This window comes from Mus caroli, unplaced genomic scaffold (assembly GCF_978045245.1).
Source record: "Mus caroli unplaced genomic scaffold, Mus_caroli_1 scaffold_17, whole genome shotgun sequence".
Taxonomy (NCBI): domain Eukaryota; kingdom Metazoa; phylum Chordata; class Mammalia; order Rodentia; family Muridae; genus Mus; species Mus caroli.
In genome coordinates this window covers 45944039-45970473 of record NW_028227272.1, presented here as the reverse complement: position 1 = coordinate 45970473, position 26435 = coordinate 45944039, and the positions used below count along the sequence as shown (strand labels likewise).

At 36.4% G+C, this 26435-nt stretch overlaps 1 protein-coding gene across 1 annotated transcript; it reads right to left on the bottom strand.

The window, feature by feature from the left end:
* Positions 1-1036: 1036 nt before the first annotated feature.
* Positions 1037-26423, bottom strand: Cip2a (cellular inhibitor of PP2A). Its single transcript, XM_021184724.3, has 21 exons — positions 26097-26423; positions 22897-23044; positions 21308-21420; positions 20080-20174; positions 19296-19392; positions 18794-18916; positions 18543-18688; positions 16509-16584; positions 16027-16242; positions 14663-14822; positions 13289-13430; positions 11121-11220; positions 9068-9186; positions 6491-6686; positions 5980-6054; positions 5776-5886; positions 4749-4945; positions 3778-3891; positions 3471-3553; positions 2311-2450; positions 1037-1389 (listed from the first exon to the last, which is right to left on the bottom strand). Exons 1-21 carry the CDS (start codon positions 26196-26198, stop codon positions 1219-1221), a joined length of 2724 nt encoding a protein of 907 aa, XP_021040383.1. The 5' UTR covers positions 26199-26423; the 3' UTR covers positions 1037-1218.
* Between the last annotated feature and the right edge of the window lie 12 nt (positions 26424-26435).

The window sequence follows — 26435 nt, the reverse complement described above, 5'->3', positions numbered from 1 at the left end:
ATTAACAGCATAAGGAAATCAAAGTACTGATCTAAAATGTTTTCTTAAACACATCACACTTATGTTTTATTTAAATGAAAAGTACTAAAATTCTCTTGTATGAATGAGATACCAAAACAAGGATACATAACTTTTATATAAAATTCAATGGCTCAATTGAATACGTTAAATGTGTATTGTACTACAAGAAATAATGTTTCTGATTAGCTAGAATAGAAATCTAATTACTCTTGAAAGCGATGATAGGTTTTTCAACATACAACATTTTAAGAAATAGTTATATTTATACTGATATAGTAGAAACCACTTGTAATCCTAGTGCCTGGATTACAGGAGGAGATCACTGGGAGTTAAGACACACATGAGGTCCAGAGTGAACTCAAGATTAGCCTAGGATAGAGAGAGAAATTGTGTTCTATAAAGCAAACAACAAAATTAAAGAACAATAGCAAAAAATAAGAACAGAACATGAGGAAAAAAAAGCCAAAGAAAAAAAACAAAAGAAAGTTGCAAATAAATATACAATTTTTAATTTTAGGAGACTATGAAATCATTTAACGTAATGGATACTCCCCATTTTTAAACATTATTTCTGATAGCTACAGCACTGTTTCCAAATTTACAATTTAGGCTATATATTGTTTCATTTAAATGCAGTAATAAAGTTCTTTCAGTCTATTTTCTGTTACCTTTAGAGAAAAATTTCCTGAGTAGTATCAGAACATTTTTTACTAGTTGATTTTAATCAATTAATCTGTAAGACTGCTGGATCAAGAAAGTTACTTAATAACTATATCACTTGGTGATGGTGATGAAATTTTAGTTAATGATAGATCATATTTTTATTATCATAGTTGCAAAAGATGATACAGCCTAAAACCCTGTACTCCTGATAGTTGTGTGTCTATTCTAGCATGTTCCCAGAATAGAGAAAGTGCTTAGAAAGCACATTTACGTAAATTTATTCATGGTTGATATTAAGTAATCCATGACTATAATCATACATGAGAATATGTAAGAGTAAACATAAAAAAAGCAAAATCTAAAAATCTCCCCAAGAATAAATAAAACATCAATGCAATTATGATCTTTACTAAGTTAATAGATAGCAAACAAATGATAACTGTTTTGAAGTCACAATTTCCTCCATTTACTGCCACTTCCAACATATAAATACAACAAAAGTATCCATGCACAAATTCCCCAAAGCCAGAATGTTTATATACTAAGGTTCACAGTTTCTGGGCTTATTTTTCCACCACTTAAACTGTGGATCATTGCTATCATGTGAGAATGTTTATTCAACTCCTCTTGCTGAAGTTTCAACAAAGACTCTTTCTCTTCCAAACGACCTTCTAATTGAGCCTTGTGCATTTCTAGGGAGGAAGCCTAAGATACAAGGAAATGACAAGAAATAGAAAATAAATAGATCAGAAAGGTTTTTCATCTGATATTTTTTTAGGTATCTTTAATTTTTATTTGTAAATATCATTTTAGAACATATTATATATGCACTTTAATATAGTTTAATGAATTTAAGACAAAATAATAGGAACTGAAACTTTTAAATAATCTTTTAAATCAATGCACTCAGACTAAGGAGTCAGGTGGATTTCAGTACATTCAAGGCAAGATTGGCCTACATAGAGTGGTTCAGGCCAGCCAGGGCAATAAAATGAGACCTGTTTCTCTCTCTCTCTCTCTCTCTCTCTCTCTCTCTCTCTCTCTCTCTCACTCACACACACACACACACACACACACACACACACACACACACCACAGGCAATATAGCAGTATTTTTCTTTTTTTTTTTTGCAAAAAATATTACATACTATGTAGTACTTAAGAAGTAACTATGTTAATGCAGATTCTCTCCAAACTACCATTCTCTCAGGGTTAAAGCTCCTTGTGTTACATTTGCTCTACAATAGCAAATGGGCTAGAAAGCACAATTCATAGCTACCGCTCAAGTTACATAGTCATAATATATACAAGCAATAGATTAAAATTTATAATGTGTATATCTATTATTTGGGTCATATATAAATTCAGACTCCATTTTCTCATTGGTAAATTACAAGTGCTACTATTTTGATATTTATATATGTCAAAGAGAGGATAATTAAGAAAAAATTAGGAGTTCTTTGCAAATGAAAAGGCTTAAACAATATAAAATCATAACAACTCAGAAATCTTCAGTGACCTTAAATTATTTAAAAAAAAAAAAACAGAATTAATCTACCCATGTTCACCTTTTCAAAAACTACTTTTTCATTTTTCTGCCAAGGAAAAAAACCTGAGGCGTCTTACCTTAATGCTCAACTCTTTCCTTATCTGTTCTGTTCTGCTTAATTCTTTTCTAAGGATATCAATGGTTTCCTGCTTTTCTTCCTTTTCCTTTTGTAAAACATTAAGTTTTTCTTCTTGGGATTTTGCTATTTTATGCAAATCTAAAAACAAACAGTAAACCATACTTATGAAAAAGTTAAGTAGCTAGTATAAAGGAAAATGAGGAAAATCAAATGTCTTGTGGGAAACTTTTTTTTATATATAAAATTTACTGACCATAAAAACCAGCTCCAGGGAAGCGGAGATGGCTGAGAAGGTAGAAGTACTTACCATCACCTGAATGACCACCCCGTCCCCCACCCCCCGGAACAGTGGAAGAAGAGGGCTGACTCTCCTGGGTCATCCTCTCATCTTCACATGGGCAGACCCTACCCCTACCCAATACATGTAAAGAATAAATGAATGAACAAACACAATACCCACTAATACTCCTTTTGACCAGGATTTTGTACAAAACAGCAAGTCTTTGTATTTCTCTGTTCTAAACAAGCACTGGGGATAGGGAGGAGGGAAACACACAGAGCTTAATGGCTACTAGAAATTTGAGAGTAAAAATCATGGCCAAAACATCATGGCTCGGTCTCTAAACACTAAGGAAGAACACAGTAATGGCTGTTTAAGTCATTTCACAGAGGACAGCATTTACAGGCTAGTAACTGTACATTACCCAGTACTGCCACCTGCTGTCATGTAAAATATTTTCTTTTTAAAAGGGCACCATTTCTTGTAACTCCCAGAGTTGATATAAAAGGCCATATTTGCTACTTGATCACAGAAATGAAAATGCTTTTGTAAAGGTTCAAAGAGAAGGGAAAATGTTTTAGAAGTAATTTAAAATTTAAAAACTATAAGAAGTTGGGGCTTACAAGACGGCTCAGTAGTTACGAGCAGTCACAACTTTGGCAGAAAATTTATCCAACACCTCTTCCATTGCCAGCCACTTGCAACAAGTACATAGTCCCAATACCCATATACACACGAGGAACAAGAACAAAAACAAAACCCTTAAAATAAACTAGTAAAGTAAATATTAGTAATTAACTGAAATAAACCACGCTCTGACTTTCTTCAAAAGCAAAATATGCTGAAACCATTTTAGTGTTTCAAACAAAGCAACTTACTTGATAGTTTACATTCTCGGTCTGCTAACTGGCTCTGGACTTCTTTTCTCTGCTCGTCTTTCTCTATCAACTGAGCAATAGTTCTGAAGTTATAAAAGAAAAATTATTGAATCAAATTACTTGTCCACTTTTTCTCCAAAAGTATGAAGTAAAAATCATAAGAACTGTAATTACCTATAAATAGGACAAGTTTATATTTTAATCTGAAAGAAGAGTTCCATTAGCTATCAATAAAAAAGAATATTCTATGTAGAGAATCATTGCCAAAAAAAACAAATAATTAGAAATATAGAACTAAAGGTTTTACTTTTCATTTTGTTGCTTGAGTGACTCGTTCAACTTTTTCATTGTCTCAATGTGTTTATTCAGAGATTCACAGGTAGTCTGTAAGTCAGTATTCTTCTTTTCAGTAGCTTCATTTCTAAGAAGACAATGAAACGTGTAAGTGTCTTCATGGAGGAAGGCAGTATGGACATCTGGAAGTAGCCATCAGTATTATAAGTGCTTATGCTTACACTCTTGAACTGCATACACATTTTTCATAAGGAGCTCACTGCATAACTCAATGACAATAAAAGGCAAATTAAATAGTAACACACATTTCTGTGGTATTAGGTAATATAACATGAAATTCCCGATATTTGACTAAAACTTTCTAAAATGACCGTCAGTTTAATATTAATTGTGACCACTAAGTTGATTCAATCATTTCTTTATGTATGGACTTGCGTGTACATAAGAGTGTATCTATGCCATGGTGTGAATGTGTGAGCACAGCGACTCCCCTGCCCCCTTTTCTCATGAGTGTTCTGGGGATCCTACTTGGTTTCCAGGCTTGGTAACAACCTGCTGCACCCTGCTGGCCCTCATTTAGTAATGCACCACAGCTGTGTCCCCGTATCAAACACTATTTGTTCTAGGCCATAATTAACCGGCCAGTGACCGAAACAGAGAAACTTGGTCTTGAGAAGCGTACACTCCAGGTAATCTGTGATTTTATACATTAACTAAAGAAGTAAATAGAAATAAAGGTTTCTGTTTGTTCCAACTTTGCCAAAGAGTTTGAGGAATAAAGTTCATTTGCTATAACTTATAAAATATTATTACTTCATGTCTATTGTTTCTGACCTCACTCAGCTCATGATTAGGAGCCTTAAATCTCTTAGGAACTACTTACTTAATGGGGTCACATCAGTTTAAGAAATGCTTTCAAATCCCTTAGGGTTGAGGAAATGTAGCATATTCACTCAGGTTCTAACTTTACACAGAAACCTCTACCTTTGAACAAGTTCCATGTAGGACTTTGTCAGTATTTCATGTTCTGCAGCCACAGATTCCAGCTTCTTACTGTGTTGAAAGAGACGCTCAATATCATTTTGGGCTCTTTCTGACTCGAGCTGTTGTGACTTCAGCAACACACTAAGCTCTTCATTTTTTCTCTCAACTTCTCGTAACATACCCGCAAGTGTTCGTGCCTCAAGAGAAAAGGAAACATGCAATTTGCCACAATCACATATACACACATCATATTGCAATGCTTGCATAAAACGTATCATATGCTGGTGGTAGTTCCACTGCATTATTTTGCCATCTTCGCCATCTTATATTTAGCCATCTTAGCTTAAGTACACTATGTGATGTAGGCACAACAAAACTGTCTAACACTACTCTCAGACTATATTAAATAATGCATGCATGTAATATGAGCACACATTATAATCCATAAATTGTACAATTTAAAAGAGCTACCAAATATCTAATTCAGCATCTACTGGTTATAGAAAACTATATCCATTTTATAGTCTTAATTCTTCCAAATACGATTCAGATATCTGCACATATATAACATACATGAAGCTCACATCTAAACACAAAACTTATATTTCATATTCCTCATATATAAAACCAGGAGGTATTTTTACAGAAGTTAAACTTGTGTATAAAATAGTTCCACAGTCAAGAATTTTCTACCTATAACATCATGATAGCATTATAAGTTATTTTTAAAAACTGAATTAATATGTTTGTGTGTGAGTATATTTATGTCTGGGTATATGCATACTATCTATCATATGTGGAGGTCAGAGACTAGCTTGTGGAAAACAGTTTTCTCTTTCTGCCATGTGTCCTGGGGACTGAATTCAGCTTCCCAGGATCGGTGACAAAGACCTTCCCCTACTGCTCTCTCTTACCACCTCAGATACATGTGTTAGAGCACACCTCTAACTAGTACTGTGCATGGCTTTCATTTCACTAATCACGTTTTCTACGAATCAGACATGCTTTATTGATACAGTGTACAGACCTCTGTCTCTGCTTGAGTTCTCTGACAGCGATACTGAGCGATCAGTCTGTCAGCCTGTGCAAGAGCCAGGGCTTTTGCTTCCAGGAGATCTTGTAACCTGCTCTCTTTAGACTAGAAGGAAATACACAGTTAATGTCCATTGTTTAGAAAAACATGTGTGAAATGCATCTATCATTATACAGTTAAAAACAAACATGTACTCACGGCTAATGTGGAAAGTTTCATCTCATAAACATCCATGATGTCAGATATTCTTATATCACTAATCTGATCCTTTACCTGGTTTTAACAGAGTTCAATTCAGAAAATTATAAATTTAATGAAAGAATGAAAATCTACTTTGTAATTAAATCGTTATAGCTAAAGAATAAAATGTATGTTGTATCAGGTATGTTATAAATAATTCACTAATTTGGCTATCAGAGCAAGGTTCAGCATTCACATGGTGATTTAAAAATGCTTCTTATTCCTGTGGGCAGACAGGAAAGGGGCAGAACAAGAAATGAGAGCTGGCTTTTTCTTTGCTTTTTTTTTTTTTATGTTTATTTTTTAAAATTATTTTTCTCTGCAAAATGGCCAGATTGCACTTTTTATGCCAAAGCATAAAGTTACAGTGATAAACTCTGCATGTGACATTAACTAAATCTGCAATCAGAGCTGATGCGAGCTGGCTGGTCCCAAGCACAAGCCCATTCCAATACTCTCTCTCACTCACCATCACTCCAGCCTGCAGTTTCTCTATGAGGTCCTCAATGTTCAACGCAGGAGCATTATCTTTTGAAGGAGGAGGCGTTAAGCACTTTGCTGATGTTGAAAAACCATGATTTAAGGGCTGGAAAGTCATTTTCCTGGGCAGATGCTCAGTTTCTTGCTGTCTGTACACATTGTTTGCTGCTATACTTTCTCCAAGTCTTAATAAGAGTAAGAAAGAAAAAAATCAATCACAGAAACAGTGAAAAAAGCAGAACTGTTATAGCACTATGGAATAAATCTTTTTTTGGGAACTCTAAGTCTCCAAATATATTGGAAATCATCTTTTTGATAACCCCAATAAAATAAGGTTTGGAGAAACATTCTCAATTTTCCAGAGAGCTCTTTTCTACTTACAATCCTTTACAATGACAATTCCATGTTTAGTTTGGAGGCATACTAGCACTACTTAGTGAGTGGATTACCTGCTAGAAGTACAAAGTTCCTGTATCACGCAGAACCTTCTAATCATAGATGGTATCACCTGGTCTCATCTATGCTCTCCTCTGACACTTGTTTTTCTCATCCGGGATGTCTTCCTCATACTGACTTCTAGTCTGTCCCACTGAAAGCTAATCCTGTTTATCTCTCAACTCTCCTACCAGAATAGGGTTGGTTCCTTCTTACCCTAAGATCTTGGTTCAAATTTACCTATCCAGAGGCTTTCATTAATGCCCTATGTAACATGAATAATTAGTTAATCCTTTCCATAGTGATAGGCATTATATGAACTTTTAATTTTTTAAAATAACATAACAAAATACAATAAGATAGAACAAAAACTAACACATCAGAATTGGACAAAACAAACAAAAGAAGAGCCTAAGAGAAGTTAAAGAATCAGAGACCAACTCATTCACACACTGAAGTAAGTCCCACCAAAATACTGGAAGCTATATTAGCAGAGGACCTTGTGCAGACCTGTGCAGGTCCTGAGTAACTGCCTCAGTCTCTGAGCTCATATGAGCTTTGATTATGTTGGCTTAGAGGGCCTTATTTTCTTGGTGTCTCCCAAACCCCCTGGCTCTCCTGCCTCCTCCTTTCCAAGATTCCCTAAGGTCTGAGGGAAGGAATTTAATGGAGACACTCTGTTTTATGTTGTCTTTTCATACTGTCTGGCTATGGCTCTCTATTTGTATTTGTCCCATCTATTGGAGGAAGTAGCTTCTCTGATGATGGCTGAGCAAGGCACTGATCTACAAGCATAGTCACTAGAAGCCATTTTTTTGACATTTATTTATTTATTTATTTATTTATTTATTTAAAGAACAGTAGTATTTGGTTTTACCCTAGGTCCCTGGGCTATCTCTCCCCACCATCTAGGTTCTATCCACCCCCACCCCCAATACACACACATTACATGTAGATGCAATAATGATTAATGAAATAATGAAAAACAGAGCTATGACTTTGAACAAGAACAGAGAGGGTTATATGAGAAGGCTTAGAGAGGAAAGAAAAAAAGAAATATAACTACATTATAATCACAGAAATAAAAAAATGCTAAACATATTTGTCAAATTTTAAACTCTTTGGTTGGGTTATTATAAATATTTATTAGGCCATGTAGGAGGCCTTGAGTTTGCTTTTCCCCTCTACATTACGACCATCAAATAACATAAGGAATGGGATTTTTATTGCATTGATACTGGGCTTGCATTTCATAGTTCTTTAATTCTTAATTTCTGATTACCTATATGAGTAATTCTACAAAATGCAACTAAAGTCATTTAACATCATTAGCAAACTCTTCTCTTACATTTGAAGAGTGGAAACAGCACAGACACGAGAGAGAATACTAAAATGAATGCTGTGGCTTTGGTGTGAAAAAGCTATTTACAAAAGAATAGCTTGCTCACTGGTCAGCTTATTGACCTCTAGTTCCAAATTAGTCAATTGAATTTTACAAATTCTATTACACAAATTACTTAATCCCAAGTACAGACTATATGGTAACCATTCAGTTTGAAGATTCTCTCCTTTTGATACTCAAACGCAACTTAAAACAAAATCAGGCAAACAAAACAAAACAAACAAACAAATTAACAAAAAACTCACACCATTTTAAATATACTATTATCTGAGATTAAATATAGTAAATATTTTGCCTGGCCATCATCTACTGCATTTTATGATAAAATACTTAATATTTCAGAATCCTCACATTGACCTTTCCCAGTTAGTTTGAATTCATGCAGTTCTTAGGAATCCTTGGCAAATACATCAGAAAGAAAAAGTTCTTTCAACAGAAAGAACTAAAACTTCAAGCTTCAGTGTCTAGAATCCCTGTTCAGAGAGGCAATTAAGAGACAAAACCAGCACGACTGATATCTGGTCAACTGCATCTATGCTTTCTTTGAGAAAGTAAACATTGGGCCTTCTCTTTTAGAGAAATCACATTTTTAAGTATTTGAGAGATTACTAGCAATTACAGTAAAATCTGCAGTTCTTGAATTTATTACTAAGTATGCATGAAGGATGATAAAGTAACAGCATGACATTCAAGTTGGGTTAAGAGAGATTGCAGATGGTTACAACTCACACTAAGGCAGGGAAATCGGGCAAGGGAGAGGCTTCAAGCAGTATTCCCAATCCAGACTGGACTTGTTCTCTATTATCTGACGTTAAAGCAAAAGCTAAAGGAGTAATCAACCGCGGATCCTAAACAAAGGAGAAAGAGCAAGTAAGAGGCAGAAAGAACACATACTGCCAAGTCCTTAGGCAAAGGTGAGCATATTCCAAAGGATTCCTACTCCATGCTTCCATGGCGTTACACTGTAACACCCTGTAGCTATTTATACTGAAAAAGGCTTCAGTGTTTTAAATAATGGCTCTTGGAATAATGATTTATATATTTTCATAAATTAAAATTTTTCAAAATCAAGTGGGATTTACTGTTGTATTTCTAGTAAAATAAAACTTTGTTTCATCATTTCTAAATTAAAAGCATCAAATAAATTATTCAAGTGAATGCAAATCAGAAAATCTATTGACTGAAGCAATCGATTTTAAAGTCCCTCATGTCAGTATTTCACACTAGTACCAAAGGCTCTAAAATCATCTATTATTAAAAAAAAAAAAAAAAATCTAAGTACTGAAGTGAAAAACTAAAGTCCAGCTCCATTTTCCCTCAAACAAACAAAATATATTGTAGTTGCATAAGAAGATATTTTTTCCTATAAGGAAAGTAACAGGAGCATTTTTCTTCCTTCTTCTACCTATAAAAGCCACCTCCTCCACTTCAGCATTATGACTGACAAAACGAGGTGTTCCCTAATTCTTGAAGAGCAAATGAGTACTTACAAGGCATGTTTTAGGTCCTGAGTTTGTGGTGGAGAAAGGAGGGAGTGGGAAATAAAATTGTAAAGTAAGCCTTACAGTTTTGCTTTCTGACAACATCTAGAAATTTTCAGCTACCCTCATTAAAACTTGTAAGTTTGCTATTTTAAGCACATCTGCATTAATTGTATCAGTCCCTCTCTTTCAGATGTTTTCTATCCTCTCATTACTTTATGTTACCAACTCTGACTAAAATTCAAAGTTCACCTAGGGAAGAAGGCCCAGTTAGTAAATCTGAGCTTAAAATGGAAAATCCATAACAAATGTGCTTTTATGTTGGAGAGGCAGACAAACAGATTCCTGAAGCTCACTAGCCACCATCCTACCTTTCTTTCTTGCTAAGGTTCAGAATAGTGAAGAGTCCTCATGTCAAAAATTAAGGTGGAGAATTACAAGCAAAGGCCTTCACACATACGCATCTCCCATAGGTATAAGTGTACATGTGCGTGCAAGCACGCACACACGCACGCGCACGCGCACACACACACACACACACACACACACACACACACACACAGAGTCTTTCCCAATAAATAAATGCCAATAGCATAATAAATCAAGAAACCTGCAAGTACGACATAATGAAAGAAACGCTGGGAAACTACCACTGGGAACATTCTTCACCTGAAGATCTGGAGGAATTTAGATTTAGTTTCTAAGAACTATGTATAACAAGACTATTCTAACTACAAAACACAGAACTGTCAACTTTTGTCTTGTGGTCAATTTTACGAAAATTACCCCTTAAAAATGTAAAATAATATTAAAGCAGAAATACTTATAATATGATGTCTCAAGAAACAAACAAGAAGTCAAGAAATCAAGAAAAGAAGGAAGCAAGAAGTCAAGAAAGTAAGGAAGGAAAAACCAACCAACCAAACAAACAAACAAAAGAAAACCAAGGTAGAGGGGCTGGAGATGGTGCCACCTAGAATTCAGGACATGGTTACACACCTCTAGCCTTCTATCCAGAGAGACAGGCCAGAGATAGATGGATCCCTAGCTAAATTAGTGAGCTCTAGGACAGAGACCTGGACTCAAAGGAAAAAAACAGTAGCAAGTAATTGAAAAGGACCCACAAGACTAACACTTCCATGTGCACGCGCGTGCGCACGCACACACACACACACACACACACACACACACACACACACTTCTATATATACATGTACCACAGGACCATATAAACATATGTCACATACACACACATGCATGCCAAAAAGCACATGGTAATAAAATGAAAAGTCTCAAGTTACCTGAAGGATTTTGTAGAAGCTTACTTCCATACCAGGGACCAACTGTTTAAGTTTGTTCATCAAAGTAAGGGTTTTCAAAATTACATCAGCAGCAAGTTTGCTTTAAAAATAAAAGTGACATTCAAATTAGATAACTAAAAAATTAGCATATTTTTAACTATACATCTAAATTAAAAATCTAACAAATTTGTTTTTAAAACATGAAGATAGAGTATTACTTTTAAGAATTAAAATATAAGGGCTGGTGAGATGGCTCAGTGGGTAAGAGCACCCGACTGCTCTTCCAAAGGTCCAGAGTTCAACTCCCAGCAACCACATGGTGGCTCACAACCATCCGTAACGAGATCTGGCGCCCTCTTCTGGAGTGTCTGAAGACAGCTACAGTGTACTTACATATAATAAATAAATAAATCTTTAAAAAAAAAAAAAAGAATTAAAATATAAAAACCATAATATTTTAGTATTGAAGTTACAGAAGGAACAAACTAGTATTGAGTCTAGATTCCAAACTGTTATCTCCTCTTAAAGTTCCCAGCCAACCATCAGACTGAGCACACCGACCCCAATGTAGGAGTTAGGGAAAGGACTGAAGTTACTGAAAGGGTTTGCAACCCCATAGGAAGAACAATAATATCAACCAACCAGAGCTTCCAGGGACTAAACTACCAACCAAGGAGTATACATGGAGGGACCCATGGCTCCAGCTGCATATGTGCATATGTAGCAGAGGATGGCCTTATCTGGCAACAATGGGAGGAGAGGCTCTTGGTCCTGTGAAGGCCTGATGTCCCAGTGTAAGGGAATGCTAGGGTGGTGAGGCGGGTGGGTGGGAGAGCACTCTCATAGAAGCAGGGAGAGGGGAGATGGGATGGGGGTGTTCCGGAGGGGATACCTGGAAAGGGGATAACATTTGAAATGTAATTAAGATATCCAATAAAGGGCTGGAGAGATGGCTCAGCAGTGAAGAGCACTGACTGCTCTGCCTGAGGACCTGAGTTCAATTCCCAGCAACCACATGGTGGCTCACAACCATCTGTAATGGGATCTGATGCCCTCTTCTGGTGTGTGTGAAGACAGCTACAGTGTACTCACATACATAAAATAAGTAAATCTTTTTTTTAAAAGATATCCAATAAAAACAGCAACATCAACAACAAAAAAACCCAACCAACCAACCAAAAACAAACAAACAAACAAACAAAATCCCAGTGTGATTCAAATTCCTGCTGAATGAAGTACAATGTTAGAAATACAAGTATTGTTGGAAGTACAAGTATTAGAATGTGGCTCATTTCATTCTTAGTATTTTTAAAAACAAACAAAAAACCCCCAAAATCCAAAGTAATATGCAGAGATAAATGATACATGATCAAGCATCCCTTCTACTGTGCATCTGAAAAAGTTAAAGATTAAAAAAGAGATGGCCGAATAAGTAAGGTTGTTGTCCATCAAGTCTAATGACCTAAGCTCAATCCATGGGACTCCCACTGGTGGTCCTGACATCCACATGCACACATGTACACACACATACACACACACACACACACACACATACACACCAAAAAAGTTTTACAAGTGAAAAGATAACTCTTGTTCTTCAAGAATATAACTGTTGACAGTTATTCCATTTATGGAAATGTGAACAAATTATAGTGTCTGGATTTTATCAGGTTCTCAATAAATATTCATTAGAAGGACTTATTCAGGAGAGGAAAGGGCATAAATAAACTGCTCGTTACTCTCAGTGAGCTTCTACCTTTAACCAACGCTCTGATGTATGAAGGAGAAGAGCTGTCTTTGTTATTAAGTAACTTTCAGCAGGGATTGGTTTTCTTGTAAAAACACTATCCATTTTGTCATGCTTTTCTCTTTAAAAATGTAAGATTAAATGAAGCAAAAATTAAATTACCAAGGCAATGTCAAAAGGAAATTTCAGAAGAGAAATATTCAGGGTTCATAATTTCTCTTTCATACACATAGAAAAATAAAAGTCCAAAAATATTATAACCTACAGATGTCAAAGCCTTTCAGAAGTATACAATCCATAAATTGAATTTTATTCAAGAATTTAAAAAGTTTCCTTTGAGTTAACAGAACATAACCCGGGAATGATTCTTAAATATGGGAACTACATTTTATAGTACACATTTTGGCTGTGAAATACTCACCACAACTCAGAATCGGCTACCTTTGTTCCAAACCCCAGGTCAATCTTGCCATATGTAAACTGCTGCTCTATAAGCGTGGTGCACTTTACAGTGGTCAGTATTTTTACAACACGCATTTTCAGAGAGTCATCTCCACACAGAGGTTACATTTGGTTAAGATACAGAGACATGCAAATACTTGGTATATAGTGTATAGTTATATATAACTTAGACTATTCAAAATAATTCCAAATAAGTTACCTTATCACTGCAATACAGGGCAATTATTTTAATTACTTTAAGACATGTCACAAAAATGGCACTAAAAAGTATTAAAGTGCCTGAAAAATAGCAAGAAATGGATTCATACAAGTGTTTGACACATGGTAAAACCAAAGAAAGGGTATTTCTTCACTGATTACAATGTCTCAATAAATACTGGATACATTATTGGGAGTTATTTTCTCATAATATATAAATTACTAAGAATATCTATTAGAGAAATGGGCCAAATTATGAGATACTTTAAGGTTAAGGCCTCTACAGCAGTGATGTACAGCCTTGGCTACATATTAGAAATAAGTGGGTAGGTAAAATAATCACAAACACACACGAAGCATGGGGTCAAAATCATGAAACCTCGTAGTATTTGCTTCTGCACTGGAACATCAGCCAATGCCTCACAGGAGCAGTAAATATCAAAACCACAAATTCAGCTCAGAATACACCTTCAAAGCTCAAACTGTTACTTTAGAAATGGTGATCTTAGGCACATTGATTGGGTTGGGAATGTATATACTAGAATACTTGATCTACCATTGAGCTCTTGGGTTTGATCCTCTGCAGTAGGCACATGCACACAAAGCTGTATCTAAAAACAAATGAGTTCTAAATGTACTTAAGATTAAGCAAACTACAGATGTTTTCCAGGTATCTTTGAAACTTCATTTTAGTTTAATAACCTTTTTCTGCATATATATGTAGATGTTCATACATGTTTGTGTGCAGGTGTGCACATATGCACATGCATATATGGAGGCCAAAGAACAACCTGGGGTGTCATCCTCAAAACCACAGTCCATCTACTTTGAGCAGGGTTTCTCACAGGACTATAGGTCACCCATTAGGGGAGATTGTTGGCCAGCAAACCCCTAGGATTCTTGTCTCTGCAATCCCAACCCTGAGATTATAAACCCTTACCACCATGCTTGTCTTACCTTTTCATGTGGCAGCTGGGAACTGAACTCAAGCCCCCATGCTCATGGGGGAATCATTTTACTGACTAAGCTATCTCGCCAGTCCCTTAATACATTATTTCTGATATATTATAAGAGATATTATAGAGAGAAAACTGGGGTTTTTAATTCTTTTCATTTCTATTATGGTAAAGGATATTTAATAAAACTTCAATGGCTTTGACCATCCTTTCACACTTATTTCTTACTAAGGTCTCATCCAGATTTTGTTCTGTGAACTGAAGCTGATCAAGGATTGTAGGAAGCAGAAGGGTCACAAAATGGTCAGCTGAGGAACAGTTACCAGTATCAATGACATCCTAGAAAATAGACCATCAAGTATAATTAAAAATAAAGATGGAACATGTAACACAAAACAGTCACTATTGATCTATAATATACTATTCAAGTTTAACATTTATTTCAATTTTCATTTATTCAAGTCTCCTTTTTGAAAACTGTATTTTACACTTTAGCATTTTAGCCAGCTTTCAGAACTGTCTTGGATTCTTCCCTCAAATCAATACGGAAGATTTTATAAAAAAAAGACACTTCTAAAGGACTCTGTGATTTAAATGTTATTCTAAATATGTTTAGTATTTAAAAGCAATATCCTAAATTTGCTAGATGTAATTAAAATAGTAAGAGATTGACTGACTTTATAAACAGTGTAAAACTACAAATTTTTAAATTCTAAAATTCTAAAATCAGTTACAGCAGGACCAAGTTAAAATACCAAAAGCAGGGCGGAAGAGACAGCTCAGCTGCTTTTCCAGAGGTCCTGAGTTCAACTCCCAGCAACCCCAGAGTGGCTGCTCATAACCATCTGTAATGGGATCTGGTACCCATACTAGTGTGTTTGAAGACAATTACAGTGTCTTCATATAAATAAAATGAATAAATCTTTTAAAGAAAATTACCAAAAGCAGTTTATGCATAAATTTTAATAAATACACTTAGTCACTCATATGTACCGTGTATAGAATCCAATTATGAGAAGAAAAAGATTTGGAAGACTGGGATGGACTAAATGCATATAAAATCAAAGCTGGTAAACAGCGGATAAGGTTAAGCTGCCCAGTAGCATTATTAAGATTATCTGTCTTTATTCTAAGGGTATTACATGCTGCCTGCATCCTCTGTTTCATTTTACTAATTAAGACCTTTATTTTACACAACAATGAACAGTAGACAAAATCTGAGATAAAGAGAAAATGACCAAAGCACATATATCCATACAAGACAAAATCATATAGGCATAGTTTAGCAAACTATTTGTATATATGTATGTACATATGTATATAAAAAGACAAATGCATACAAAGCATTCAGTAGAAACATGGACCAAACTGATACATGTGAGTTTGCAAGAGAAAAACCTTAGTAGTTGAATTCCAGTCTAGTTTATAATTGTTAATTTTATCCCATGTGTGGACAACTGGAAGCTTATAACACAAAAGTTATAAAACATGTTAGCTGAGCATCATGAAAGTACAAAAGTTCACTTGTCAATCATTCCATTACCTCGAAGATTTCCTTGAACAACTCCAATGCTAACACAGAACAGTTTTCAGCTCCATCCAAGGGTTGGCTTAACCAGCGAAGTAGAGCCGAGATAGGCTCTAAGCTCTTAGGACGGCTTCCCAGAATGTTGCCAGATGGAGACTGTTCAAACATCATCTGACTGAGTACATGGCGCAGCTGAGTCACTGCACAGAATGCAAGAAGTAATTCTAAAACCTGTGCAATATAAAGCCTTCATTAAATACCATCTTCATTGGGACTTTAATAGACAAAGCATATGATGACACTAAAAATGCCACATACAACATTCTGAAGGACAAACTGAAAGTAACTTATACTTTATAATGCTCTCATTCTCATTTCAATATTGGTTACCTGAGTTTGAGCAGTTTATAAATATGCAGAGAGCGGCATACTTAGATTTTCTGTATATCTTAGTTTTTTCAAAAAAGTATAAAACAAAATGATATGCTTCTACATACCTTTGAAGAAGAATCAGGGTCTTTTGCATTTAGAAGTCCTAGTACTTGATTAAGACATGAAGAGAAGTGCTCATACCTAGGTTGAAAGGTATACATTAAGTTACAAAAGGAAATTGTAGGCAAGGGAAATACAGAACTCTCAAGTTAAAAATATGATACACCACATATCTTTATAATGTTTACATAGATATTCACGGATATATGACAGTTTTATACCAACAAACCCAACTCAATTTAAACTACTCCATGTAAAAAATATATTGCCTACAACCTCAAAGCATAGCAACACATTAGTACATGGTTGTTAGCTGGTTGTTTACCATGATATGAGGGCTGGCTTGTAGCGGCAGCATCTAGCCACTGTCTAGCATGCTAATTGGCCAGAAATAAAGCAGCAGTGTGGGCAAGGCTTAGATTTGGGTATGTACCTTGAACACTACCAAAGTGACATAACAGTTAAAGCTTGAACACATGTAATAATAAAAAGTGAGAAGTGAATAGGAGGCGTTGATTCTGCTGAAGATGACAGAATGAGGCTTACCGCACACAGAATGTTTCTGAACATAAAAGTATAGAACTAAGAAAGAATGTGGAAAACAAATTTGTCTAGGTGTGCAAGTATGAGGGAGCGCTAAGAAGACAGAATTTGTCTTCTTTTTTTGGATTTGAAACAAAGATAAAACGAGCTTGCACATGTGTGAACGGTAGCAAGAGGAAGCGACACATCTATGAGACAATGGAGGAATTAAGAAAGGAAGCTAACAGAGTAAATATGAGGGGTCTGGCCCAGGGCAAGCGCTGTGATTTTCTCATATCTCATTAGAAACCCAAGACTGTTAAGGCTTCAGAAAGATTCAAGGTTGAGGTTTTAACAACCTGGTGTAGCATTGAAACAAGAAGAGAAGCTAGATGTCGTTCTTGGGATCTATTCTGCACAGAAGGAAAAAGAAAGAATGCAGCAGAGAGACTGAAAGGAGTATGGACTGTGCAATCTCACACTGATACTACATAGTCATTTCTCTGGTCCCTGCGGACCATATCCAAATACCTCAAAGCTTTTAAGTAAGCATTATGTTACTGCCAGAATAGAAACACATGGATATTGAAAAGCTCACAACAGATAAAAATAAGACAACTAAAGGGAAAGTATTCTAAAGGAAAACCAAAATGTCATTATCTATGAACCAGTGACTTGATACACACCCTTCTCACAGACATTTAGGAAAAGACAGAATGCTAAAGAAAATGTGTCTTGTTCTGCAGAACTCTAGTTATCTGAGGTAGCTTTTCCTCTAGGTCTATTTGTTATACTTCTTGTGGAGAATCAGGGATTATTTAACATCCTACTGGTGCTAAGACTCAATCTTTTTCTCATTGTTTGAACAATGTAGGTCCTCAATAAATGTTTCCTTATTTGGAGATGAGGTACTTTAACTTTTTGAAGCAGTTCTTAAAGATCCTGACACAACCTAAGCACTGAGAAACAAGATGCTAAAATCAAGGTCTGGAGAGATGGTTCAGTAGTTGTGTATTATTTTCCCAGAGGCGCAGGGGTCAGTTGCCAGCACCCACACTGGGTAGCTCACAACACTCATGGCTCTAGTTCTAGGTGACATGATGTCCTCTTCTAGCCTCCACAGGGAACAGGAACATACATGGTACACATATATGCAGGCAAAACCCAATATGAAAAAAGTAAAAATAAGTTGCAAAACGATTTTGAAAATCTACGAGAAGTAAATACTCCCTAGTTTCAAAAGCATGTGACAAGAAACACCCGGAGACAAACATAAATCCTGTGGAGCTGGAGAGATGGCTTAACCATTAGGAATGCTCTCTGCCACAGGACCTGGGTTCAATTGCCAGCATCTACAACACGGCTCACAGATATCTCTAACTGCAGCTCCAGAGATTCAAGGTTTACACAGGCACCAGACACACATGTGGCGCACACAAAACATACATGCTGGCAGAACATGCATGTACACAACATTGAAAATAATCTGAAAGATGTATTATTGATAAGTAACATACCTGGTCAGATAATCAGCAATTTTAGGGTTTTTAAGGAGATCCATCAGTAGGTCAACTGAGTACTTTCTTGTTAGGGTACCATCACCATTTATGAGAATATTAAATATTAATTGGAAAGTCTGATGAATGTTTCGAGCATGAAATAGCTTTGAAAAATTGAGAAAATTTTATTGTAAGTTAACATTTTACTAATTTTACAATGTCAAACACTATGAACTCAAAATTACTTTAATAAATAGAAAAAAAAATACCTTTTCTCCCACTTCTTCATTTAGTGTTAAACTGGATAATATTGAAAGTGCAAACACAACCACAGTCAGACTGCTGTGTGCTAGGAAGCTTATGAGAGTTCGGTAAAAAGATTTCACATTACTCTGAAGGAGAAAAGAAAAGTGCACACAGTGGACAAGCTTATTAAACATTATTATCAACTTTTCAAAGCATGATTGTTAATTTTAAAATACAAGTGCTCTAAAATGAAATTTCAGAACAGAGATGAGTAGAAATTCAAAGACTATTTGATATAGACAGAATTTAGCAGAAAGGTTTCTTTTTGTCATAAAGGTGCCCGAATGGCATATGCAAGCCCCAGGCTTCACACTCAGCAAAGGGAAGAAAGGAAGAAAGACAGAAAAACAGACAGACAGACAGACAGACAGACAGACAGAAAGAAAGAAAGAAACAAACAAAATATAAAAGAGGAAACAAGGAACTTGGAGAGAATTTAGGGATAGAAACAACTAGCCAACTTACCAAAGTTTTTATTTGTGTTTGAACAGAAAGATTGTGCCGACAAAGATTTGCCAAGAGTCCTAGACAAGGCATTGTTAGCTCATCTTCAGAAGACTGACTGTGTAAAAACAGAAAGCACAGTGTTCACTCTAATTAGTCAAAATTAGAGAGGAGTTAATATGTCTAAATTCCTTCTTATGTGTAAAATCAAGATGATCATATTCTTAATAATACTATTTATGTTTTGAAACTAAATTATCCTGTTTAACCGTGCCACAGAAATACAGAGATAACTGTTAGAATGACCATGATAGTTTATCATGATCATCTATAAAGGGGATAGAATGTTCACCTTGATTAATATTTTTCTTTCTAAATCAATTTGTTAAATCTTACTTATGAAAATTAAACCTGCTTTATGATACTCAACCCTTGAAATCACCCAAGTGGAGTAAACAAACAGCAAGCTTAGTTTAAAACTCAAGAGAGCAGGGGCTGGTAAGATGGCTCACTGGGTTATGAGCACTTTCTGCTCCTGTAGAGGACCCTGGTCCAGCACCCACACTGGACAGCACCCACCTGCCTATGACTCCAGCTCCAAACAACCTGACTCTGCGTCCTCTGCAGGCACATGGTGTATCACAAACATGCTCGCGGGTATGACACATAACACCAAATAGTAAATATACCTGTTTTTTTTAAGGCTAGATATAAAACATTACCCAAGGAGAAATTATCTACCACATACTTTCAGTTTAAAAATAAACCAAAAATGATCTAAGTTCATGTTTTGTTGCATACTTACACATGACCAATCAAGAATGTAATTAAGTCATCTATATGGGCACCAGAATGGAAAAATTTGGCATTATATGTTAACCTTTGCAGCAGTTGAATACACTGAAAATGAGAAAGTAATTGTGAGTAAACAGATGAAAACAGATTGGCTACTTATAAAAATGGACTATTGCAAATATTTGAGCACATACATCATTTGAGGAACCAAACAATAAAGCAAGAATCACGCCATTTCATAAGTCCCATTTTATTTAAAACCTATATCCTAAGAACCTTGGAAGTCATGTCTTAGTTTGTCCATTTCTACATATTTTACCTCAATGCTAGTCACTGCTATGGTTTGAGTGGCAACTAATTGTGTCCATGAAGGGTGGGTTACTGGAGGTAGCCGACCTCTGGAAGTTAGAGCCTGAATAGAGGTTCCTGGGTCACTGGAGGTATGATGCATTACTTCCCATGTGACCCTGCTGGTAGTTCTCACAAGGGCAAAGTTTTAAAAGAATCAATCCTGGTCCTAGTACCTGGTCCTATCTTACCTGAGATATGATCATGTTCCCACCCTCCCGCCATGATTATAGCCAAAAGAGCCTGTGACTATGTAGAAGTGCCTATGATTATATAGATGGCATCTCAAATGGACTATTTCAAGTACACAGCTGTGGTAACCAAAGCTGAGCAGTCATCTGTCCTGTTCCCTTACTTACTCTACACCTGAATGTGGGCTGAGTTAACTTGAGGATACAGTTCTCCTTCCACAGTTTACCTCTGGATCTGCATGTCAGTTTAACTGATGATGCCTTTCCTGTTTGCAGATGATTACACTTTAGGTTCAATGAAATGATGAGGGCAAGAGTTTTCAAACTGTGCTGAACAAGTAAAAACCATAGCTTTAAATTTTGTTATGTTTTTTCAACAGTCTAAGACTATAAATACCAAATCAAATTATACTTTTAAGAAGAATGGTTCACGTTTCAAAATGAACACATCTTTGTTCATAAGCTAGTCATAGTGTTTTATGTTAAAGTGGTGATATAATGCAGATCTGTTTCCTCTGTTCCCTTCTCGAGAAATATTTACAAAGTCAGTATGTGTCCAACCAGATCCTAAGAAGAACTGCGTATGATCACACTATGTCATCATACCAACTGCAGCACGGCAGTAAAACGTGTTAGCAATTCTGGTTTGATGATGAAGATGGGAGACCAGGTAACAACGTACTATGAGGATTTGTATACCTGTAAAAACACGGAATCATTGTGGCAAGTGCTGCTCCGACAAACCACTCCTGACAGCGCACTATTCAGATTGTATATATTCTGAAGACAGTCTCGGGTTTCATTATCTATAGCTAAAAGTTAAAATAAAAATGGCATAAAATATGTCACTTTTACATATATAAATCATTCAACAAAGTAAAATAATTTGTTATCTTATCTTATCTTGAAAGAAGACAGAACATGAGCTAGCTCTTTCGTTTTGTGGTTTTGAATCACTCTGTAGCCCAGACTGGCCTGACACGCATGGCACTTCTTACTGTCTCAGCCTCAGGAGTGCTGAGGTTACAGGGTTATGCTACCATGGCTGGTTAAACGACAGATATTCTTCTTTTTTTAATTAATGCCCACTAATTTCAAAGAACAAATAATTTTTCTATATAGAATATCCAAGAAAAAAAAAACAACTTGTTTTACAAATGTATAGAAACTTGGCTTTTAAAATAATATAACAGCTGGGTTGGTGATATATGTCTGTAATTCCCACACTTAGGCTGGGGCAAGAGCATTCTGACTTCCAGCTCAGCCTGGGTTACAAGGTTCAATAGATTATCATTTCAAGCTCTTTTATGAATCCAAATACTTAAAATATAAAGCCTACTACTTTAAGAAATATAATTTAAATTAGAAAGATACACATCAAGCCAGTAACCAAGATTGTATCCCTAAAGGTAGAAATGATAAGGCAGAGGTAACAAATACAAACATGCCATTTTACTCTTATCTGTGTTTTCTAATCTGACAGCTACTTGTCAATATGCAATTATTTAAATTAAGATCAATTAGAATGGGAGTCAGCTTCCCTCAAATGTTAAGAAGCTTATAAGGGAAGGACAATACACACTCAGAATATTTCTATCACCAATAATAATTTGATTGTTTTGTTAAACAATGCAATGCTGATCTCTGCTAAAATGTCATTACTAAGCATTCCTGAATATTATAACTATATATAAAAATATCCAACACCTCTGCACACACACAAATCAAAGTAAAATGACTAATAGATGATCATTTAAAAATGAAACATAAAAGGAACAGAAAAGCAATGGTAGCTTATCTTTGGCTCTAAGTTAAAGGTAGTCTATCACAGAAGGATAATTGTTTGATTGGTAGGTATGTCTTTCTGACTGTTCTCCTTAATATTGGCACTATGTTAATGTGGCTTCCGACTTTTAAAATTCAATAGAATGTCATTTCTCCATATGCATTCTTTTCTGTGGAATATGAAAGTCTTTAATATATGGCAGAATCCTTGACCCAATAATTTTAAAACATGATATATATATATATATATATATATATATATGTATATGTACACACACACACACACACACACACACACACACACACATATACATGTACCAATCTATCTATCATTCTATTTGTCTGTAGGAAATCTGAGGTATCTGTAATACTAACTCTAAAAGGTTTTACAATAAATCTTTTGAATGTAAATCATTCTTGAAGAAATTTTATAATTCTATCTACCTTTTAAAAATATTTTCATAGTCTTCCAAACTTGGAAAAAAAAACTATAAACACATTACCCAGTTGAGACAGCAAACTGATAATACTTAAGATCAGTGAAGCACTTATGTTTGGGTCTTCAAGAAGTTCTACAAGGCAGCTCAAGCATTCACTTGGTAATATTTGATGTGATGTAAACAGTCGTGTGAGCTTTTGTCCAGAAACTACCTATAAAAGGGAAGCAAATGGATTAAGGGCTGACAATTTCTATTTCAATTCCATTTCAAATAAACCAATTTTCTAAAGTGCTACTTAGCCCTTTCTTTCCCAGTTTAGAAAATTCACATCTTTTGTTCATTCTGCCCATATACAGAGTTCTTCCTTCTCTACCTGAATTACCTATATCATCTATGATACTGAAAACAGACTAAAATGTGTACTAGAACCAACTAGATTTATTATTCCGAAGCCTAGTATACTCATTTCATCTGTCTTGAAAATTAAATATGAAGCCCAATGAACAACTAATGACTGCTTTCACGTTAAATCTAGCAGCTAGGGGATTACGCAGAAAGAGTAAAGTGAATAAAGAATATTTTAAAATGTAGCAAGAATAAATTTTTTAATAATTTTTACTCTTCAATCCAGTTATTTTAGCGAGGGAGATTATAAATAAACCTGTTATCTAAAGTCAAACAATTTGTTATTTTAGAATTAGATTAATGTATCTCAAATACATACTCTAAAAGGTCACATCTAAGCAGACTGCTTTAGTAACCCTCTAGTTATTAGTCTAATACCTCCTCTGTATCTTCCTTTTATTTTTCCACTTTCTTACCAAGCTCTGCTCTTGGAGTTTCAATTTAGCTATTCCCTAGTAGAATGGGTTTTAAAATTAACTAGCTTGTAAGATGAAAAAGTATGTCCAAAGGGGGGGAAAAAAAAAATCACACAAACTGTTAACTTATCTTGAAATTAACTTGGTCATCAACTTGGTGATCTGAACATAGTTTCTCTCATCTATTAATATTTAGCTCTCTAGAAGAGGAAGGCATTTTCTGCTTTAAACATGACCGGGGCCAAACATGTGACAACAATAGTACAGCATCTAGTAATTAGTTAATATAAGGTAAAAATTAAATTTTTACTGATGGAAACTAGCTCAATGAGGATACATAGCACTTAATCTGGTCATGGCACTGACCTAAGAGTGCTTTGTACCTGGGAACTCTTTTTATCCTCATAACTCTGTAAGAAAGGTGCTTCTGACTCAATTTGATTTTTGAGTAAACTGAGGCATACACTGATGATAAGGAAGCACGACTCAGATTCATACCCCAAAGGGTTGAATCTACGCTTTTAATAACTAGACTCATGGTCAGTGATGAGAAAAACCATCACATCAAATATCAGACTAGACCAACTTGGTACCGCCCATCATGAACAAAATGACTCAAAGTACAGGTTTTGTGTGGGGTTATAAAGTCACACTGCAGCAGCAGTGCAGAAGAATGACTAATCCTGTTTCTCATGATAAACATTTGTGTATCCTCAGAAACTGTACATCACCCTCAAAAAAGGTAAATACTAAGAACTAAGGATGGGTCTGGTTGCGTGATGGCAAAGTCAATGCACTGCTAGTAGGTAAAATGCCAAGGTCTTTTTGAAAAGCGTTTTAGCAACATGAAGCACTACTGAATGTGGGCTAGATGGCTCAGCAGCTAGGTGCATGCACTGCTCCTGCAGACAAGCCGAGTTGGAGTAGAAGTACCTCAAGGAGTTCACAACTGCCATCAAGACCAGCTCCAGCGAACAGAGCCTTGTGTCTTCTGAGGGTCCTGCCCACACATGCGCATACATCACATATAGACAAACATGTTTAAAAGAATATTAAAATAACAAAAAGAGGAACATAAGCCTTTAAGACCTGATAGTTCTACTGGTAGGTTTATAAAAGATGGTTGCATTCAACCATAATAAAAATATATGACTGGAATGCACTTATTCTTTTTTTTTTTTCTTTTAAAGATTTATTTATTTATTTATTATATGTAAGTACACTGTAGCTGTCTTCAGACACTTCAGAAGAGGGAGTCAGATCTCGTTACGAATGGTTGTGAGCCACCATGTGGTTGCTGGGATTTGAACTCCGGACCTTCGGAAGAGCAGTCCGGTGCTCTTACCCACTGAGCCATCTCACCAGCCCCCGCACTTATTCTTAATTCCACCCAGTTCTGTAAACAATCCAAATGTATTTTTGGATCCGTGGAACACTTACATAAATACCTACATAAATACTTACACATAAAAAGAAGTCCTGTTTATACATAGAACCTGAATGAATTGCACTGATTATCTTAGGTCAATGAAGCCACTCAATATTCAACAAAGAAAACAAAACAGACATAGAAAATAGGCACTTGTAATATCTATTCCAGTTGTCAACTAAGACTACATCTGGAATGAACTAAATCCAGAAATGGAGGGCACATCTGCCCAGATCTTGAGGCTGGAAGACACAGGCTTCAGACACGGGACGATGTGCTTTTGCTCCAGATCTCGAGGCATAGTGGCCATGAAAAGCTTAAGCCCAGGCAAGGTAGTATATACCTTTAATCCCAGGGGACTGAGGCAAGTCTCCTGAGTTCAAGGCCAGCCAGGGATAGAGCAAGTTCCAAATCCAGGTGTGGTGATACATACCTTTAATCTGAGCTCTACCTCCTACTGGAGGCCTACATAAGGACAATGGAGGAGGGAATTCTCACTCTTCTTTGCCTGCTTACACTGACTTTCCAATTGGAACCTACTTCTTCAGGATTCCCGCTTACACAGATGACCAGTTGAAACAACTAGTGTTGTGGGAGTGAGCAACTATTCCTGGACTTCCCAGTCACAGCTAGCTTCCCCCCTTGTTGGGTTAGTAGGAGCGAAACTTTAAGTCATTACAATAAATCCACTTAATATAAAGTGATACTCCATAAGTTCTGTGACTCTAGAGAATCCTGACTAATACAGCACCTTAAAAAAGATCAGGAATACACACACACACACGACACACACACACACAGTGCAATCGCATACACCCCAAAGCCTCCTGGTTTGGGTCCGTACACAGTCCCCTCCCGGCACCCACCCGATGCGCACACCCAGTCGCTGTCGCCAGTGCAAGGACAGCGAAGCAGCTGCAGGTCTGCCCAGGGCGAGACCTCCACCCTCCGGCCCCACAAGAAAACAGGATTACGAAGGAGGGGACACCCACTCGCACCCCGAACCTCCTTACCTCCAAGTGCCTCAGCAGCTGAGTGGCGTTCGCCTCCGACTTAACGGCCTTGTACTGACTGATGCTCAGAAGCAGGGACTTCAAGCAGGCCGTGGAATCCATGCCGACGAGCCGGCCTGTCAGCGACCACCGACACCAGCCAGCCTCTGTCTTCAGCGGTAGCCGCGCATTTTTTGATTTCTTTAAGCCCCACCCCTCCTGCGCCGGGCAGCTTCCTGTTCCGGTCGGACTCCGGAAGTCTGGGAGCAGCGGGTGGGACTGCCGTCGGTGATTGGCAGGGTGGGCCTGGGTTTCCAGGCGCTGGGGTTGCGGGAAGGTGGCAGGGAGCGGTCCCCTCCC